Raw genomic sequence first — 22,516 nt, 5'->3', positions numbered from 1 at the left:
TACCTCACTGACAGTGTCAAACACACTATCTCATGTTTAACAAGATGGCTTCTACTTGTGGGCAGTTTATAGTCTATAGTAATTTTTAAAATGCAGTGTTCAGAGAGCAGTCAGAATTCATTCCTACTTAGATATATTTCTTGTATTTCAAATAATCTAAGATGAACAAACTGGATCCAGTTCCCCAAAGAGTCAGTTCCTAGTCACAAGGAGGATATAACTGAAGTTAAACAGGTTTGCCACAATTCTGAATTATTTTGGTTCTGTGGCATGTTTACAGATTGGTTTTCCATCAGTATTTTAACTACATATTTAAAACATCAGTTATAAAACAACAGTCCTTGATATACCTCAGGCATTCTCTCAACTTCCCTGCATTTAACTACTGGCACACAAAATTGTCTAAATATTTTCATTTGCTCCCTTACCACCATTTTTTTCCCTTTATGAGAACGCTGCTTTCTCGAAATAGCATAAAACATTTTAAACTCCAGTTCACTTTCACTAAAGAATGGATCTTCTGTTTTCCACATAAAATGTAAATTTTAGGATTTGAAATGCCTTTTACACTGCTAAAGAATTCTGTTACTTCACATTTACAAAGTGCCTTTCATGCCAAAGAATCCCAAAAGACTTTGCGAACTTTACAAATTATATACTCTCTACAGTACACAGAAGAAAGGATGAGAAGTTCACAGAAAGACAGAATACTACAATGGTTAGATCAGGGGTGAACAAACTTTTTGGGCCGGACCACATCTGGGTGGGGAAATTGTATGCAGGGCCGGGGAAGGGGGCTGGAGTGCATGAGGAAATGCAGGGTGTGGGAGGGGGTGCAGTGTGCAGGAAAGGACTCAGTGCAAGGGACTGGGCAGAGGAGGGGTGCAGGTGTATGAGAGGGCTCAGGGAAGGGGGTTGGAGTGGAGGAAGGGTGCGGCAGGGGGTTGGGATGCATAGGGGTGCAGGGTGTAGCAGGGGGCTCAGGGCAGGGAGTTGGGATACATTAGGGGTGCAAGGTGCTGGCAGGGGGGCTCAGGGCAGGGAGTTGAAGGGCAGGGTGCAGAAGGGTTTCGGTCTCTGGGGTGGCGGCGGCACGCACCAGGGCCAGAGCAGGCTCTCTGCCTGCCTGCCCTGTCCCTGGACCCGTGCCGCTCCAGGAAGTGCTGCGGCTCCTGGGGGAGGGGGTGCAGAGGGCTCTGTGTGTGCTGCCCTTGCTACGCGTCCAGGTACCTCCCCCGAAGCTCCCATTGGCCACGGTTCCATTTCCGGCCAATGGGAGCTGTGGGGGGCGGTGCCTGCAGACAAAAGCAACACATGGAGCCCTCTGCTCCCTCCCGGGGGCCGCAGAAGCTTGGTACCGGCCGCTTCTGGAGAGTGGCGCAGGCCCTGAGGTGCCACGGAGGGAGGGGGGCAGTACCACAGGCCAGATCCAAAGCCCTGAGGGGCCTGATCCGGCCTGCGGGCCATAGTTTGCCCACCCCTGGGTTAGAGGTACATTAAACAGTATCATGTGTAGTGTTGTAGTCATGTTGGTCCCAGGATTTAAGATAAGGTGCGTGAAATAATGTCTTTTATTAGATCAACTTCTGTTGGTGAGAGACAATCTTTCAAAGCTTACACAGAGCTCTTCTTTAGGTCTGGAAAATGTACTGAGTGTCACAGTTAAATACAAGGTGGAACAGATTGCTTACATAAGTCATTAACACACATTTCAAGGGACCATTCAAGGTGTGCCCCATTAACCTTTCAAGATCCAGGGTCCTACATGTGCTCCAACAATAACTATGCGGGTGAAATGAGTCAATCACTACGCTCTCGACTGAACTCACCCAGTAAAAAAGGATAAAAGACAAAAACACAATATTACCTGTGGGTTAACATTTTTCACAAAGTGATCACTCTATATCTGACCTTCCATTCCTCATCCTCAAAGGAAACTTGCAAAATACCTTCAAAAAAAAAGCCTAGGACCTTAAACTCATAACTTTGCTAGACACTAAAAACCATGGACCAAATAGAGACACTGGATTTATGGCTTATTACAACAATCTAAATATCCCCTCCCCCCGCTCCCTGCAATGACTGGAGAGATGTTAACGGGCCATTTTGACTTGCATGGTCCCTTGAAACGTCTGTTAACTACTTATGGTAAGCAATCTGTTCCGCCTTGTATTTAGCTGTGACTCTGGATATGCCTACACTGCAATTAAAAACCTATGGCAGGCCTGTGCCAGCTGACTCAAGCTTGCAGGACTAGGGCTAAGGGGTTGTTTAACAGTGGTGTAGATATTTGAGATCAGACTGGGACCTGGGTTCTAGGACACTGAAAGGTGTTTACACACATTAAATATTTCTCCTGTCATACTGTTTAAATATGAATATATAGTACTATAGTAAATGAAACAATGAAGTCACACTATTGTGGCTCTTCTAGGTAATGCTGACTTCTAATTTGGCTTCTGAACCACTGAAGTCTAAGTATCTCTCGTTTAGAAAATAAAGAACTTGATTTTTTAAGTGTTCCTCTCACCTCCATCGTTAGCTGGAAATCTCCATCTTTAGCTAGCTTATAGAGCAAAATCAACGGCTATCTCAGAGGACAGCGAGTTTTCGATTAACAAAGAAAGTCCCAGGACTGTGCTAAGAAAGAAGAGGGAAAGAATAGGAAGCAGTTGCCTTATGTCAAATCATCAACAACAGAACTCAATACCCTCTCTACAGCAAAGTAACAAAAAAGGAAAGTCTTAAGAGGAAAAAACCCAAAAAGATACTGTTCTTTGGTATACAAAATAATACTCTATATTACATTTATTAATTTACATTCATTTCAGAATTACACCGATCACCATAGTAACTAGTATTAAATTGATTCTATCCTCTACCAGGAAACAAAAAAAGCTCCTTGACTAGAAGAAGCTGTTTTATTAAATTATGCATTTCTCAGATTCCTTTATTCTTCTCTTTCATAGAGGAATTTCCTATTAAAGTGGTTTTCTTAGATGATTGCCATTTCCTGTTACCACAACTCTGACAGGAGACACAGAAAGACAAATTTACTCAGGCATAAGTGGACGAAGCTATAGTAAAGTCAATGAATTGGTGAATTTGGCATAGAGTCTCAATTAAAATTTTGTCCTGTCTTTACCTGTTATTTAGAGGGGTTAACCCACAAGTTTTTGCAGTATATTTTTTAATCTTTGACGGGATCTTTGAGGTCTTATTACTATTTAAGATCAGGAACACAGCAGAATGCTATCTACTGTCTACTTAAGTTTATATACTGATTCCTGTATTATTTAAATAGCCTTTTTAAAGTTGTACTATATTGATCATTTGTATTTTGATATCTAAGTCACTTCTCTATAAATACAACAACAATGCTTGTCTCTATGGAACTAATATGACAGCACACAAATGAATTGCTTGGATATTTAATGGCTTTAAATGGTTAATAATGTATTTCTTTACATAAGAACCATGTCCGTTCTGTTATATCACCCCTACTACAATTATATACACACAGCTACATTAAAGAAACACTGAAGTTGCAAAGTCTTGCATTCAAAAATGCAGATATGCCAGAATTAAGACTGCCTGTCCATCACCAGCCTTGTTCCATTTCCTCACCTCAGCTTTTTCTCGCTGCTCCCTACTTCTAGGCCCAGATCCTCACACCTCAGTATTCCTGTCAAACTGACTTCTTCCTCCTCCTTCTGCTTGCCTAATTTGCCTGTGCACAAGAGGGAGGGGAGGGAGAGAGAGAGAGAGTGTGTCTTCCTGGTCCCAGTTCTTGTGCTCAGCAACACAGCAGCTTCTGACAGCTGACAGAAGCAATGGCAGGGAAAGTCCTGCCCACAGCCCCTTTAGCAAGGACGGCTCAGGTTTTTTTGCTGCACCAAGCGGCGAAGGGGGGGGGGAGGGGAGTCATGATCAGTGGCAATTTGGCAGCAGCTCAACCACGCCGCTTCATTCCTCAGCAGCAATTTGGCGGCGGGTCTTTTGCTCCGAGAGGGACTGAGGGACTCGCCGCTGAAGATCCGGACGTGCCCCTGGCCATCGGCCACCCCAAGCACCTGCTTTGTTTGCTGGTGCCTGGAGTCAGCCTTGCCCTTTAGCCTCGGGATGGAGCACACCCATAGAGTCAGGGCCAGCGCAACCCATTAGGCGATCTAGGCGGTCGCCTAGGGCGCTAACATTGGGGGGGGAGTGTGACCGCGGTGGCCAGGCCTTCCGCTGCCTCTGTTGGGGGTGGCATTTTGGAGGTGGGACCTTCTGCCACCTAGGGCAGCAAAAAAGCAGGCGGTGCTCCTGCAATCTAGTTCAGAGGAACAATACTGTTCAGAGGAATTAGCCACCAGACTCAACTAAGTCTCTACTGTGCACATGTGAACTGAGATTTTCAGAGGCTCATAATTCGGCTAAAATGAGGCCAATTTTCAAGTCTTGGCAGAAGGCACTTCTCTGACACCACAGCAACCCCACTGCTAAATTTCAAGTTTTGGCTCCAAGCATGGAGGCACCAAAGCTTCATGGCGGCAAACCAAACTATTGGCACAGTTAAACAACTAAAACCAAGGTCTTATAATGGAAAATGTGGGGCAACATTAACTGTAGGCATCACGGCTTGTGCTCTTGTAATGTCTTCTCTTAGGTATGGCTACACTTGCAACTTCAAAGTGCTGCCGCGGGAGCGCTCCCGCGGCAGCACTTTGAAGTGCGAGTGTGGTCGTAGCACCTCTCCCAGCGCTGCAGGTACTCCACCTCCCCGTGGGGATTAGCTGGGGCACTGTTTACACTGGTGCTTTACAGCGCTGTAACTTGCTGCGCTCAGGGGTGTGTTTCTACAAGCGCCAGTGTAGCCAAGGCCTTAGCAACAGCAGCATTATACTTCTGAAATATGCACACGTTAACCTGTAAAATGTTTTAAAACATTAGATATGGATCTGTTTTAAGTGCAACACAATAAGCCATACTCAGTGATATTTTGCGGCAGAGGTTTGTTTCATCTGTACAAGAAGGATGGTCCAGCAGAATTAGATCGTTAACTTGGGATCTGCAAGATCTGGGTTCAGTTCTCTCACAGATTTCCTATAGGACCATTGGCAAGCCACTTAGCCTCCATTCCACATCTGTAAACGGGGATATTATTGCTTTCCTGCCCCACGAAGTAAAAATTGTGAGACGCTCAGATATTGTGGTAATGGAAGACATATAAGTACTTCAGAGAGATTATTTCCTTGTTTTGGTTTTGTAATGCTAAAATAAGCCATGCCAGCTCAGTGTGGTACTCTGTTCCCTGCTAGTGGTAGTTAGCCAGCTAGAGACTGAAGAGCCTGCTACAGCCTTGGCTAAGAGCTGGGTATTTTAGCTCAGGCTGCATAGGGTCATGAATTAATATCTCTCTCTCCTGACTTATGAATAGCACATTACATTATTGAAACAATGGACATTTTTATTTTTTTAAAGAAGGCCAAACTACATTAAGTTTATTTTTAGATTAGAAAAATCAATCTGCCAAAAAAAAAAAAAAAAGAGGTGGTTGTCCTGAAAGGACTAAGTACTTTTCTCTACAGATTGCTATAGTCTCTCATTTTAAATTAACTAGTTTTGTACAGTCACTCTGATTTCCTAAAACCCTTGTTCCTAGAGGATGGTGTTCACTGCACATCACTTATACTTATGGGATGGGAGAGAGGAATAACAAAGCCCTGAAGCTATGGCTTTCTAAATCTAACTGTCACACTAGAGTTAGAAATTTCCATGAAAATCCCCCTGCTACTGAAACTTCACCATGGCCTACCCAACAAGTGGAAAAAAAATAATTTATATCCAGAGCTAAACTGTTTGATTCTTTGATTCTTACTGTATTCAAGGAAACATGACTTTGTACATTTTTTGTAAATGACTGCATCAAAGTAATACCTGGCTTCATCATCAATTTCTCCTCTAACTGAAACAACCTGAAGGATCCAGAAAATTGGCTAAGCACTCAGGTCAAAATTGCGTAACAATATATTAAACACTGCATCTAAAATGGAAACTTGAGGCAATTCCACTCTTGACTTTTAGCTGTGATGAAAACAGACCATGTATTCCTATTCTTTATTTCCTGTCTCTCAGCCTGAGTTTCTGCAGTAAGCCAAACAAAACCAGGAGTACTGTTGAAGCATTCTAGCTATCAGCACATTTTTTGCATGGGAACACGAACAACAATACAGACACGTGATCCTCCTGCACCAGCTTCTTTGATGCTTTTCTCTGCTCCTAAGGCAAGACCTCAAAGCTAGATTCAAGGCATTACATATGGAATGTTAGTATCTTCACATTAGTAGCTGGTAGATTGTGCCCATATATGCAGGGAACCCAAAGAATATGCCGTGCAGCACAGAAAATCCAGTCTCCCAACCATTCTCTATCAGTGGAAGTGGAATGTGTTGTTTTCACATGTTCTCCTGTCCAAACCTACTGAAGCTGCCAGGGGATTTGGGGTTGGATACTGCTCAAAGTAACTGTAACACTCAAAAGAAACAGGATTCTTCTTTACCTGCCCTCCTGGGGACTGCTATGAGGATGCCTTTGGCAAGAGATCTAATAAGTCTTTGGCTGATGGGAAGAGCTATCAACTATGAATATCACTGAATGACGATATGCTATCCTATCTATACTATTAACACTAAACTTCAAAACAAAAATTATAACAATATAGAGCTAACAAAACCTACTAGAGTTAGGAAATCAATGGACACAGCACTGCTTTCTCTGATAGTGATGAGAGAACTCAGGTGGCTGGGGTAGCACATCCCAAAACTAACATGTATTTGAAGAAGGTTCCACAAGTTCATTGACAGAGAGTACTATCCCAACAATGGAAATGCACATAGGTCACTGAAGAAGAATGATAGCTTAAAATGCAGAAGTGGTATAGAAAATATCTTAATGTAGCATGTTAAGTACCTTGAGTCTTAGCATCAGGAAGGTGTACATTCTACTAGCATATCTTTTGGATAATTACTAGGTCAGTAGTCATTAGAAACTCTAATATCATTGGTGATAAATGCATGATATACAGGCTGAACCTCTCTAGTCCAGCATGATTTTATTTCATGTTTTTCATGCTTTATCTACTTATTTCCTTGTGCCAATACAGTAAAATTGTGTAACAACACTAACACTTTGTTACGAAGAGATCCGGTAAGCCTTGGCTAGGCAGCATTGCAAGCGTTGTTCCATTTATTCGCCTCAGCGAGATAAAAATAAAAAGAGACCTATTTGCTACAATATTGACCTCTCATGGTTCGGCAAATTCTCTGGTTCAGCACTGATTAGGTCCCAAGTCGCCAGACTAGAGCGGTTCAACCTGTATTACATATCAGTTTGAAACCTGTTAGCCTATGTGATTCTCATGCTCCGATTACTGTGACCCTTGTCCAACCTCACACAACTTCCTTCTTCTTTCTTCTCTTCTCTTCTCTTAACCTAGGCTGTAAGTGCTTCAAGACAGACAGACTCGCCTGCTCTATATTTTACAGCTTCTAGCACAATCAGGCTCCAATCTTGACTGTGGCCTATGGACTCTATACTAATACTAATAAATAATTATATTTAACAACACAATATGATTGAGGTGTCTGACTACAAGAAAAAGAATTAACCACCTTTTCTTAAGTACACTCTACTTTTAGTATAAGGCTCCTTGTTTATCTATGCACACATGTATAACGCACTCACTGTTGGATCATTTCCTGGAGTAAAATTTTAGTATCACCGCAGTCCAGGTAAAGACTGGCTTCCAGTGAAACAAGCTGATCACAATTTCTTCCAGCTCAGATAGAGGAAGGTTTATTTTTACCTCCCCTAAGCAAATGTGGATCACAGAGTCTTCACTGTGAAAATCTGCAGGATACTGACACAGTAACTCCAATGACCAAGTGAAGGACTTTTAATTGGTTACATGTAGTCACCAATTTTATCTAGCATGTTTCCCAGGTAAACTGTATTCACAATATAATCCTGCAGAAAAACATGCTGTCCCATAACCTTTGACGTGTACTACTTGGAAGCCATAAGAACAAATAACTTCTGCAGACAAGATGGTTATGAACAGCTGTGTCTACATATTATGGCAAGTGGCATGTTATAAACAGCTAAAATATACAGATTAGCTAGTTTAAAAAAAGTAAAATAAGGGATTTGTACCAAATGTACTAACCAGAAATTTTGGAAGTACAATAAAGAGAAAAAGTTCAGTATAATTCATTAATACTTAAAAAAAAAAAAACCAGCATCACTTTATAACTCCCCTTGCACTCAGTTCCTAAAACTGGTGTTAAAATAAAGCAATAAAGAAAATGTGAAAAATAGCACATTTTCTTCAGTTTTCACGAAAATAGAGGAAGACAATTATAATTCCATAACAGTTTCTATTTACCCTTTAGCATTTCTGTTTTCTGCAAGGAAAACAACTGCAAATTACCATTGAGACAAGATGCTAATTTCCTGAAAATTAAAACTGGGAAAAGAATGAATCTGGAATAAATCTGACCTGGTTAGAAATTAGGCATCATTTATTTTTAATGTTCCTTTCAAAAAAGCTCTAGAACTCAAAATATTTGAAAACTAAGAAACACATGAATTGAAAGAGAGACTGGGTATGACCTTTTTGAGTAAAGGAGAATCTGAGTCATGCTGCAGAAAAAACTACTTAGTATAATTTGTATTTTATTTTAGCAAGCACGGTGGACCAGTCAGAGTTGCAAGTCTTTAAACGTTAAAAACCCATTCAACAATGAGATAGATATCCAACTGATTTCCAGTATAAAAACTAGAATGCTAACTGCACTTTCCAAAGCTAAAGGCCTATGCACTCCTTTTGTTCAATATTTAATTATGTGGATGAAATGTCTGAAGAATTGTCCACCTTAAAATGTTTTTGAAACTCTAAAAATCTAATTACTATAGTTTCTGACCTAAAGATATGCGACAAACGTACCTAATATAGCTCCTAGCACCACAGATATTTTGGACTTTGAATCCAATTGCACATAAAACAGCATAAGGCTACTGATAATTCTCCAGCCATCTCCTTTTATAGGATACTATAAAAGCTACAGTGGCTGTATAATGTTATTAATATTTATGAAGTTATTCTTTAAAAAGGTAAACTAACTTTGCCTTTTTCTAAATAATGTAGATGTACACGGTGACCAGATTAAGCAGAGAAATCATTCAGAGATCACTTCACAGCAAAAAAGAAAATGGAAAAATACAAAATTAACTATTCTTTAGGCATGAATTAAAATAAATTCAGGCTACAATCAATTGTACTCACAGTTGACACTGGTCTCCTTTGATTCCTTTAGTTGCACAAAAACATTTTCCTGTTTGCATGTGACAAATATTTGCATGTCCACTGCATGTGCAAGCTATAAAATCAAAGAGGAAAGAGATTTAAATGTCTATATTATACTTTATGACTAAACATACTTTTATGGATATTAATATTATACCCTAAATGCATTACAGAAGTTGTGTGGTTAAAGTATTAGTATTTCCATCATGAACCCTTTTAATATCCCTAATATGATCGTTTAATTTATATTCTGCAGCGCTGGGAACTCAATAGTCTGAATGTGTCTTTAGGGAGATTTTTATCTAAAGATTACTGACATAAATAGTAAAGGTTTCAGAGAAGTCAGTACAGGCTATCACTTTAATGTGACTTTGTATACAGTATGGCAAATATATTACTAAATATTAACAAAAATAATCCTTATTTATACGAAGTAAAATCCTGAACTATTGAAGACAATGGCAAAACTCCCATTGACTTGAATGGAACCAGAATTTTGTACAGTTTCTAATAAAAGACACATACAATGTAGCCATACCAGTTAAAGTTGTAAATCAGTTACATTTGACAACAAATTAGTAAATTTAAGGCTTTTAAGGCCCACTTGAACAGGGGCTAATTTGATATAATACCATTTCTATGGTCCAAAACAAAACATTCTAGAGGCAAAACTACAAAGAGCTCTTCTGCCTTTAAATGCCGTGGTACAGAGGATGTCAGAATTTCATTAAGAGTGTGTGATAAGACAATGTAAGGTCTAAATAGGATGTCAAAGAGCACAGCCTTAGGCAGACTGAATCCTACCTACCCACCCTTTCTGATTGTGATTAAAGATACTGAAATATCTGCAGGTAATGGAATTGCCTCTTGGTAACCTAGTGCAGTGTGGTATAGTCCTTTAGATAATGCATTAGGGTCTACAAGACAAGACAACCATATAGTGATATTCATAATATGCTTAAAACTCTCCTTGAACACACTTCAGTAATTCTGAACCTATCTAGAGATCAGAATCTGCTGTCACAGAAATTTTAATTACAACCAAAATAAAAGATTTTATGCATCGTCGTCTTCTTCATGAGCATGGATATAATACTAAATGGTGACCTACATGTAATAAAAGTTTATTTGCCACTTTACAATCCTATTATAGAAGTGCTATTTTTCTTCTTGGTGGAAGGAGGGAGTTTTTATGGTCTTATTCTGTAGATAAGGAACAACACAGAAAACTTGTTCCTGTGACAGTGCCCTACCATACATACCTAGAACCATATGTTCCCGTTAAACAAACACACAAAAGAAAAGTATGAATGTATTAGACAACTGGATCTCAAACAATGACACATAAAATGTACTTTACATAATATACACTTCATACAACATAAATGTCCATGTGTTTGAAGGATAGCACATCTGATATTTCAAAGAAGCCTTTGTCAATGGTTTACCCCATCATCTCCAGTTAGCAGACCATCTAAATTCAGCTTGAGGTAGGATGAGATGAACATGGCTGAAATAGCTGAGCTCCATTTTAAAAGTAGGTAATAGGAGAACCCAAAATGGCTTGACATTACTGAAGGTGCGACTACAGTAGATGAGCTTTAATAAAAATGGTGCAAGCAGGGATGGAAAGAGAACAACACAGTTCAGGAGAGGGAAGAGAACATCTGTGTTCGGTACAAAGAACATAATCCACTGCTACAGTGACAAATACAGTTAAAATTAAGATGCCTTTGAAGAGTCAATTTACGATTTAAGGTCTGATCCTGCAAAACGTACACATATTTAACTGTAATAACTTTAGCAGAATTAAGCATGTACATACATTTTGCAGGATCAGGGGATTAAACACACACAGTCTTTGGCCAAATTTGACTTGGATGCTGGATTTTGGGGATCTGTCTGTACAGTTTATAAATTATATGTGAGATTATGAAGTTGTTACTATGAAAATTGGGGTATTATGAATGCGCCTGTTTGTGTATCCATCGTAATATGGCAGGGTTGTGTCATACCTCTACCACACCATGAACAAGTGTGAACTGTTAGAACTGAATGACAGCTTATTCAGAGTTAAGCACCTTGCAGTGGGTGCGCTAAGGAGGTTGGCTGAAGCTGGTTATACCCAACCTCAGCAGCAGCAGACCATTGTCTGGAGAGTGGAAAATCCCAAATGCAGAACAAAGATAGCAAGGTATTGATACTAGCCTTTAAAAAACAACAGAGACTGGGTAGGTCAGGGGAACACTCACAGAGAGAGATACACAGAACATTTAGGCAGGAAAGGGGAAGGAATGGACAACCAAAGTCACAGAAGGTGAGCTGAGAAGAAAAGGCTCCACGTTTCAAAATTCAAGCTATCCACTGCAATACAAGATCTCTGTATGGCCCTAGAGGGCTCTGACCCCCAGCCCAAAGATGCTCTGAAGTGGTGAGGAAACTGAAGCAGGAAAATGCATGTAGAAATTATTATTTTTGTCAAAATCTGTGTACTTGTGGTGTTATTACAGAAAGAGCTGTAGAACCTGTGCAAAGCATATTTTCCTACATGCATTATATCTACCACATGGCCATTGAAGAGGTAATCCCAAAGTTCACACTTTCAGTGGAATTCTGGGAAAGGTTGTGTTTAAACTACAGAGGAGTCTGAGGAGTGAGCACTAGTTCTAGATGCTGGGCAGGAGGCTAATGGTCTAAGCTCTCAGGCAGGGGTGCCACAGCGAGTCTGAACTCAGAAAATGTGTCTAGGGACCCCAAGACTGAGACAGTTCTGGACTCTCTTCAGACTCCAGAGGCTTAAAATATTCTGAGATCCAGTGGGCGGATCATCCCACTGCAGTCTAATGAGTGGCCAAGAGAGGGCACTTTACCAAATCTATGACAGATGCCATGCTCAAGGGCAACACCACAGTAATAAAGGCATTTAGTTTGGAAAAAAAGGATGCCTGGGAACAGGTTAAAACAGCAGAAATTCTCCCTCACAAGCTTTGTAATATTTCATTTTGAGGGAATAGGAGGAGGAAACCACTCTCTAAAATCAAAATAGGATGTTATTAATCTCCTGACCTTAGGGATAAGTATGAGAAGTGTGGTCAACACCATCATTCAGGCAGGAAGATGTCCTTATTAATAACTTCAAGTGCCAGGTTTTATAAATGTGAACAAATTAAATAAGTTCATCTAATTTTTTATTTTAGTCACCAATGCAAATAGCAACTTGCCAGTTGGAAAGTGCTCCTTTCATGCAAGTTAATGAAAGAACTGAGATCAAAATATCAGCGATCCTTCCTTTCTGAAATATCCTGCTAAATCATAGGCAATACATATTTGCATGGAAATGAAAAGGCCTCTGTTACAATATGTAATAAATAAATAAAGGTACATATCTGGTTAGAAGCACTGGCTTTTTACACCATTACTAATATTTTATTCCACTATATCATGCTTCATGTGGAAGTCTCAGCTCCAATGACTATGGTCATCTCCGCACAATTTACATAGCTCAGGAATATCATAGGGCATTCACGTGCTTGTCAATTTGTCCAACTGTTAATTAAATTAAGATGGCAATATAATTAATGATCATGAGACCATCTTTTAATCCATGTGACAAAGTGCTAGATGAATTAGTGAAGACACAATGGTTAAAGAAAACTGAAGCATGAAGAGAGAGCTCTTACAATGTGGACTGCTGTCCTCACAAACAAGGAAGAGGAGGGGAGCTGTTCCGGACACTTTTAGCAGAGAATGGGGAGCTGCACTTTCTAACCTGTCATTTCCCCCTTACTTTATTCCTTGGCACATAGTAAATAAATGGAATAAAATGCATCAGGAAGCAATGAGCAGCATTTCATCAATAAAATAAATCTGATTATTTCAACTGTCACAAAATGTCACCTATACTGTAAAATCTGTGGTTGCAACTAACAGCAGAATTTTCTATAAAATATGTGGTAATAAGAAAATATTTTTTTCTTCTTCAAAATAAGACATAACCACCATAACTCCAAGAGATACCTGCAATTCCCACTGAATGTTGAATTTTGCTATGATCTTGACTGTGCACAATAAAAGTTCACTGAAGATGTATTCCTCTGTAACACATTATAATGTTTCCTGTATTCTCTCAAGTACCCCATTCTTTGTCAACAGGATGATTGTTTAAATACTTTTAGCAGGAAAGGCCTCTTTTCAAATGTTAATTTTCACTATGTAAATGATTGCTATAATAGCAGGAAGAAACAAATGAATATGTATATTCCTAGCAGCATACTGTGCTTATTGTGCCTTATCAGTTAATAGTTCGTAACAGTGATGCTCCATTATAAGAGAGCACATAAGCTGCAGAGCAACTAATAGGCTGCATTCTGGTTAATGTTCAAAAACTGCCAATTTATGTACACACATCAAATCTGAAACCATCTAAAAGTTAATTTATGACACAAATACATGGGATTTCTCTAGCATCGAAGCTGCTCATTGCATATGAAAAAAAACCAACAACAAAAGTCTTCACTAGTAGTACAATTTCTTTTAGTTAAGAAGATTTAATGTAGTGAGTAAAAAAAAACAGACACTATGTTCTTTACACTGATGCAATGTCTACACTACCACTTATGTAGCACTGTTGAGGACAGCACTATGTCAGCGGAAGAGCTTCTCCTGCTGACTTAGCTGCTGCCACTCATTGTGGGTGGATTAATGAAGCAACAGGAGAACTTTATCCCATCCGCTTAGAGCAGCTACACTACAGCCATTACCTAAATGTTCTTCCTGTGCATTCACAGTCACCTTTTCAAAATTAGCTACTCCATCTTGTGGCTGGTCAACTAGGGGATAACAACCTATTGCTAGTACCAGCTAATGGAGTTGCTCTTTTAGTCTTGGTGGTAGAGACTGTGCTGTGGTGGTGAAGGTTCCAGATTAAAATCCTGCTAACAATCTATATGGAGATTGTTAAAAAAGTGGCACATGAAAAAGAGACTTAACTTCAGCAGATCTCAGACAACCAAGAGCAGCTTCTTCTAACTAGGCGAGCTAGTAACGTACTTGCTAAATATGTGCTACATCCCCCTCTAGTTGCTCTTCCTTTTACTGGTAGAGGTCTGTACCACAGTACCAAAGGTCAAAGATTCAAATTGTGTAGATGACCCACAAAAGTAGTAATTAAATTAGCAAATACCAGATATGCACGTGCAAATTGCAATAACTATGCACATCACTCAACATAAACTGCTGGATTGCATTTCTTTTGTTATGATCACTGAGGGAAGAGAATATGGTGAAACATTTCTTGGGCCTATCCCAGAATGCTAGGGCTGGCTCTGGCTAGCCCGAATGCTGATTTTACAAGATAAACAGGAATAAATATCCACTTTACTGAGTTTTAGTAATTCAATCAGTCTCCAGGTAATAACTTGAAATCTGTTGAAACAAAGTGCACCATATGCTAATCAATTTGACATTATGTTAAAAACCTCTTTAATGGACATATTTTGCATTAATATTTCTAAACTGAAGATATACTTAATCTCAGATCTGTGAGGGTATTTCTGCCAGTTCCAGAAACCAAAGTCATTTTAGAACTATGCAAATTTCTGCTAGAACTGTACACGTGTACATGGTGAATAACTAACACCAAAACACATTAATGCCTTTTCTGATGCTACTGTAATATGCTTAAATGTTAACATATAAATGCAGTGGCAATAGTGCCATGTTATTATAGCACATTTAGGTAAAAACATATATTATACTTCATTATCTTTGTGCGCCTGTTTATTTTTTCCACTTGTCTGATTTTGACAAATGCAAAAGAAATAATAAGCTTATAATATATACTATGTTTGCTGTTTAATTTACTGAAACTTAAATCTTAAATGGTCGATTTCATAGTAAGTGAGTACTAAGCAAGTCTAACAGTCACAGAATCTCAAATGGTAGCATTATTAATAATGACAGTGAGCCACTAAATATATGCCTGTCCTTAATTCTCAGCTTTTGTGCTGGAAAAGACAAGAAGGGATAATTGCATACCTGCAATTCTGCTTCTCTGATGATATCATTTTACTAGAAAATGATGTTTGAGTTTCACCTCCCTAGTGAGCAGCAGGATGGAATTCTCTAGCTCTTCTGGCCACTTGAGACATGATCCTATTCAGAGACCAAGTTCTCATGCCTGACTGGCTTCCCCTAGAATGCTAGATTGGATCCTTCTTGACCGGGGTTAGCTGGGGAGCTCCCCATTGGAACCACAACCGTTTAGGCTAGTTCCATCTTCTACCACGTCCATGTACTTTAGCTTCTGCCTAGACTCTGTTTCTGTGCCCTCTGTTTGATGTGCCCTCCTCTACTCCCCTTGTACCTCAGAATGGATTTTTGATAGCCATGGTCATGTGCATCCATTATTTGGTACACAATGGATATTTTGCCTTGTCACTGCCCTCAGGTGTCTTTGGTGTGTCAGTAGCCTCAATGCTATGCTGATTGCAATGTGTTCTCTGTCATAATTATGCTTTAGATAATGCTATTCCAGTTATTGACACGGATGATTTAGGGGAGCAGAGGAGACAGTGATTATTAGTCTAGCGGAGGAAACACACACAAACAGACCAAACAGAAAACCAAAAAAACAAATATCACACCTGTTCAGTAAAGACAACATGGGGAGGAAAAAGATTAAAACACTGTTCCTAAGGGATTTGGATACGTAACAGAGAGCAAGGAAATAATCCTCCAGCAGCCTCACCACAGCAGCTGAGATACATACATACTTTAAATTAAATAAACGGATTCTGTGCAGAGACACACCACACTTTTGCCATAACACTTTTTTCTTGATAGGCTATTGAAATCAAAGCTGATTGCATTGGTGTTGATGAAAGCAACCTCTGTTTTCCAATGGAGACAATAAAGGACACAATTTTCTAAAGTACTCAGAGTCAGTCTGATCCTACTCCCACTGAAGTCAATAGTGAAGTCAGTCTCGGGAGTTTTACCAAGAGCAAAGGTAGACCAATGCTGAATGCTTTTGAAAACCCCACCTATATACTTAAAAAAATTAAATTATATAAAGGATGATTGGAGGATTAGGCATAAAAGAACCAATTAGTCGGGTACTGATGTGCTAAATAACCAAAGCCTTCCCAGTTTGCTGCTTTTCTTTTAAATGAATTTTGAAATCAGAAGTCAATATGATTTCTCATAGGCTGTCCTGTAATAAGTGGACTAGCCTTACTAAACCCAGAATTTTCATTACTGAAAACATACACATAAGTTTAGAGGCAAGTAATGACCCCAGCCTTTCTGAGGATTCCCATGCTTCCAGGATGGTAGTACCATCCAAGGCTGGTACTGAGGGTGGTTCTAGACTCCCTATTGGATGAATGCATGTTGGACAATGGTGCTAGACTGCCATGAAAGAGCACACGTATCTTCTAAAAGGGTATACCAGTTGCTGCTACGTATATGTCTCCAGTGCTCCCAGATACTTACACCTAAAGCACAATGACTTCAGGAGCTGCTGCTCATACTCAATCATCCCTCATACCCTCCCTTACGTACAATGCAGGGAATAGCTAAAAAGCCCTAATTTTATCCTAACATTACAACATGACTAGTGCATATTCACATTCTCTAAGTATTACTACTGTTACCAAATTTCATTCAAATAAAAATTACATATACACTCTTTTTCCTCTTACTTTGACCTATGCTCAGACAGATCTCTATAAACCAAATGGATTAGCTGAAACAGCCAGCGTCGTCTTCCAATACTAAAAATCCACATCCCCAACAACACAGATTTTATATAACAGTGGTAAGTTAATTCTAGGGAAGTGTTTCCAATGGGATAATCATATCCCTAGGATATAATAGGGATTGATAGTATATCATGTCTCCGTTATATCTATGGGGTAAACATAAGTCTGTCATTTCCCATTTCATAAACCACACAGTGTTGATATTTTCTGACTGTAAAGCTTAAAATAAATGCCAGGTTTTTTAGGAAGGGGATTTCAGAATCTTGCTTTTAAGCAAAATAATGTAGTATTAGCCTGATGTCTCCCAGCTCATGTTTGCAATCCACGAAAAAAGGGAAATCTTGATGTCAATGCCTGGATATCTCATAAGATGTCAATCTATTAAAATTAATTTGACTATTTTCTGTCAAACTCTAGTATACAGATTTTAAATGTACAAATTCAAATAAAACTATAATTGTTAAGATACTGTAGCATAAAATTCTGTTTGAATTTATTTCATATTATAAAATCCTGCCCAAACATGTGCAGGGTCTCACTCCTTAGTCCTTATCTTCCTTAGAATCATTAAATCTGTCATTTCATGGTCATTTTCAGCCATGTTTCATCTTGCTGCTAAGAAGGTTAGGCTTTATCTCCAGGCTGAAAGAGCATCACCAGAAATACCAATGATGGTGAACTTGATGCAGCAATACAGTATCATAGTAACAGTCTGGTTTGTCTAAAGGAACATGAGACAAACCAGACTTTGGGTGGGATAGAGTCCTGATCATGTCTGACAAGGGGAAAGGGAAAGGAGCTATTGAAAGTTATTTTTTTAATTAACAAAACGAACTTTTAACAGCTTTATAAGACATTGTGTTCACTTTGGAGCAATTCTATGTAAAATGTAGGGTTCTTCTGCTTCATTCAACTGAAGGAAGGGAGAAGTTGAGGTAGCCATTTTTGCTCATGAGAAATTCTAAATATAGAAGACTTTCAAAACCCTGAGATTAAAGCCTTGTGCCTGCAACAAGCTGAGCAAATCATAAACACGACGAGAGCATTCAATATCCATTAACTTCTACGGGAGTTGAGGGTACTCTGTGCCTAGCCTCTTGCTGTAAAGCAGCCAAAACAAGTATATATGATATTCACTTTCCAATTATGAAGTAATAACCAAACAGAGTTTACGCAAATCAGAACCCTCCCTCATCAGAATGAAGGGATTTGCATAAATTAAGGGGGAAAACTCCATTTATTCAGCTAGTCATATGAAGTTTCTACAAACTGCTCCATGTCATTGCTGTTTTGATGACAATCCACTGAGATAGTATGGACAACCCTTCTTGGAGAATCTTTTGACACTGTAGTTTGGTCTAATGGATAAACTTTGCTGTACTATCTTCCTAAACTGAAATATTTCAGCAATTTTCTTTAAGACAAGCAGCATTGAAAGATACACATACTATTGTGCTATCTCCAGCAATGAAAGAGTTGGATTTCTTCTCTCAAACATCAATTTACGTTAAGCATATACTAGTTAGTTTAAACACTTATCATAAATACTTAACTATAATATATACACATAAGTAAAATGCAAGAGACATTTCAGTAGGGTCACTATAATAAGCCTGTTTCAAATATATTAAAATGTTGTTGCCAAATGTCTAATTTTTTTTTAAATTACAACCAACACAAAAAAAAACCTTAAACAAAAGTAAAAAACAAACCTTGACTATTTCTATTCCATTTTTAAAATGGCATATGGGCAAGTTTAGTAATAACTCAGTTCACATTGCTGTGTACAACATGTAGATTTCAAGCGGAACAGAAAGATTATTTCAATACAGTATAATCCAGTACAGTAAATTCATGCTGTAAAATTACCATTTTATAAAATGTATTAAATAAGTCAACAGTGCGATTGTTTCAGAGTTGCTAGCTCAGCATATAAATGCAGTTGCTGATGCTGACAACAGAATAACCACCAACATTTTCATGAAGTACACATTTTAGACAATTGGATTTAAAATGCATTTGCTTCCCCCTGATGGCCCACTCTGAAGTATAGCTGCAAGAAGGAACTGTCTCTCACAATGGGTTCCCGATAAATGGTACTTTAAGTACATTTTTGTTATTATTAAATTATTATTATTATTAAATATTGAAATTATTAAACCAGTGGCCACACATACAGATAATTCTTTTAAGATACACTGCAGGATTGGGAGGAACAGAAAGACTGTGAATGTAAAACCCGGCTTTAATTCATTTGTAAGGCTTCTGTCCGGTCTTCCTTTAAATACCTTCTCAACCCCCACTTCCGTTGTAACATCTACAAAGATACGTGCCCTTTTCCCTCCCACTTAGCTTAATTAGGAAAGTACATATTTCATCTTTTATTTTTCTCGTGTTTTGGTGAGACCGTTGGCGCCTTCATTCTATAGCAAAAATACTAAATGCTCCTAAACCAATGCTTGGATGAATACTAGCCACTGCTTTTCAGAGGAATGTATCTGGGAAATAAACATTTAATACATATTTTTCAGGCAGGTTAGAATAGCAAATTATTTCCTGATATTGTGCTGAAATTCACATGTTCCAGGTAGAAAAGTTATTGCATTTCTTGATCATTGCTGCTGCATTTTTAGAACTATCACTATAAACAAGACAACACCACACAGAAAAGATATTTTCAAAATAGACTTTTCCCAAATAATAAATGAATACTATAAGAAAGAGAAAACTACCAAAATAAAAATACAGAGAAAGCTCGTTTATCTTTGTCAGAACTCAGACCACAAAAGAACATGTAGGAAGATGATCACTAACATCAATGAAAACAATTATAAGATTATCATGAATCCTTGAGAAATGATCAAATGAGAATGAAAGAGATAAAGGGATAGAATATAAACTGGAACTCTTCTATACTAATCTAAGTAATAAGTAGTCATCAATTACAAGACCCCCAGTTCCATGTGTTTTTGTGCTAAACTGCTGAAGAAGCACAACACACATACTACTAACAGGGATTAGAGAGACTGTAGTTTCAGATAGCATAATATAAATGTTACTGAGTATTATTCTTTCTAGTATTGCAGGTATTTGTCATTGCATAGTAGGTTTTTAAAAATAGTGTTATTTAGATTAATTAAATAGAAAACTAGGGATTATTTTTACAGCATCCCACAATGTTAGAGCAAAACATCTCTGCCATGCTTCCAGAAAAAAAATACGTAAATTAGGAGTAACTCTGTTGAAGTGGAGTTACATATGTAAAACTGGTGTGATGTAAGAATCAGGCTCAGACTAGTTTCACAAAGTATTTATACTAGATAAACAATTATAAAATGAATTTTTTGCTGGATGAAGATAAAACTGAGTTTTAAACAGGGGAGCAGAAATGTGAAACCAGTCTATGTTAATGAAGTAGAGTTTTGCTAACAAGATACCAGTGGGAAAGGGCCAGAAAGGGGTAGAAGGAAGGGATCTGTAGTCACAGAACTGGGCTGAACCCCAATGTGTGAATGTTAGTCTACTTTCTGATCATTTTGAGAGTAAAATAAATGGTTATATAAGTCCTGAAGAAAATACCTTCTGACTGCAACTATTTTTATACTAAGTCACTCCAACAATTCATAAACATTTTATCAGCTGTACACTATCAGACACATTCTAGACAAGCAATACACCACTGAATCCAACAGAGCTACACAAAAGCAGAAATTAGCTCCATATACTTGTATATGAAATTCAAAGTAGCAAATCCCTTGAACCCAATTACTACAATAGTAAACACAAAAATACCAAAGAGAAGAATTCTACTTTCAATCTACACTGAAAAAAAAAAAGTGAGGAGTCCTCGTGGCACCGTAGAGGCTAACAAATTTATTTGGGCATAAGCTTTCATGGGCTAAAACCCACTTCATCAGATGCATGGAGTGAAAAATATAGTAAGGAGGTATATATATTACAGCACATGAAAGTCTGGTCCTGGAGTTTTTTTGCTGCAGGGTGGCTACCTTTAAATCTGCTATTGTATGCCCAGGACACTGTATGTCCTAATATCTGACTTGTGTCCATTTATCCTTTTATGTAGCGTTGTCCAGTTTGGCCGATGTACATAGCAGAGGGGCACTGCTGGTATATGATGGTGTATATTACATTGGTGGACGTTCAGGTGAATGAACTGGCGATGTGGTGGCTAATCTGGTTAGGTCCTGTGATGGTGTCAATATGTGGGCAGAGTTGGCATCAAAGTTTGTTGCATGGATTGGTTCCTGAGTTAGAGTTACTATGGTGCGGCGTTTGGTTGCTGGTGAGGATATGCTTAAGGTTGGCGGGTTGTCTGTGGGTGAGGACTGGCCTGCCTCCCAAGGCCTGTGAAAGCGAGGGATCGTTCCCCAGGATGGGTTGTAGATCAATAGCAGATTTAAAGGTAGCCATCCTGCCGTAAAAAAACTTCAAGACTGGACTTCAAAGAGAAACTGCTGAACTTCAGTTCATTTGCAAATTTGACACCATCAGCTCAGGATTAAACAAAGACTGTGAATGACTAGACAACTACAAACACAGTTTCTCCTCCCTTGGTGCTCACGCCTCAACTGCTAGAAGAGGGCCTGATTGAACTAACCTCATTATCTCTAAACCGATTCTTGCCTGCATATTTATACCTGCCTCTGGAAATTTCCACTACATGCGTCTGACAAAGTGGGTATTCACCCACGAAAGCTTATGCTCCAATAGGTCTGTTAGTCTATAAGGTGCCATAGGACTCTTTGTCACTTTTTAGCTACACAGGATACTTTAATATTTGGGTGCTCAACTTGAAAGCCATAAAGTGAACAGACTTCCAGAAAATGCTGCTGAGCAGCCACATTCTGAAACTCAGCTCCCTTTAAGGTGTAGGCACTTACACTTGAGGCAACACAAATCCTTAGTTACTTTTGAAAGTCTTGGCTGTTATCATTATTATGCATTTGTATTGCAATAGCTCCTGAGAGCCCCACAGTTCTAGGTGTTGTACAAACTTACAGACAAACACAGTTGCTGCTACAAAGATCTTATAAACTAAGCTAGTTTAGAGAATGAGGGACTGATTCTCCAGTAGTACCCCTTTTACACTGGTATGACTGTAATATGTCTACAGTTAGAGTCAGAAGCTAAGGCCAAAAGGGGCCACTAGATAATCTAGTCTGAGCTCCTGTATATCACAGGCCACCAACACCACCCAGCACCCACACACTAAACACCCTACAATGGAAATGAGACCAAAGTAAATGAGACCCCAGATGACTAGACCTTTATGTGCCCCAGGCAGAGAACAGGAGACCAAGGTACACAGTACTCCAAGCCCCTGAAATGGCAGGAAAATGATTAAATGAGATATCCCCAGGTAATTCTGGCACGTGACCAGCAT

At 38.9% G+C, this 22,516-nt stretch overlaps 1 protein-coding gene across 4 annotated transcripts in view; it reads right to left on the bottom strand.

The window, feature by feature from the left end:
- The window catches only part of ATRNL1 (attractin like 1), a 1,022,247-nt gene that overhangs the window by 618,433 nt on the left and 381,298 nt on the right, over positions 1-22,516 (bottom strand). For all 4 annotated transcript variants that reach the window (XR_004001240.1, XM_030569367.1, XM_030569368.1 and 1 more), the window contains exon 20: positions 9,329-9,422. Coding sequence is in view for 3 of the 4 variants with exons in the window: in XM_030569367.1 (XP_030425227.1) it covers positions 9,329-9,422 (94 nt within the window). In the remaining variant the exon portion in view is untranslated. The remainder of the gene's footprint in view (positions 1-9,328; positions 9,423-22,516) is intronic.

The sequence above is a fragment of the Gopherus evgoodei genome, chromosome 7 (genome assembly GCF_007399415.2).
Source record: "Gopherus evgoodei ecotype Sinaloan lineage chromosome 7, rGopEvg1_v1.p, whole genome shotgun sequence".
Lineage (NCBI taxonomy): Eukaryota > Metazoa > Chordata > Testudines > Testudinidae > Gopherus > Gopherus evgoodei.
The sequence above is the reverse complement of the archived record's forward strand: the minus strand, read 5'-3'. Positions and strand labels throughout refer to the sequence as shown.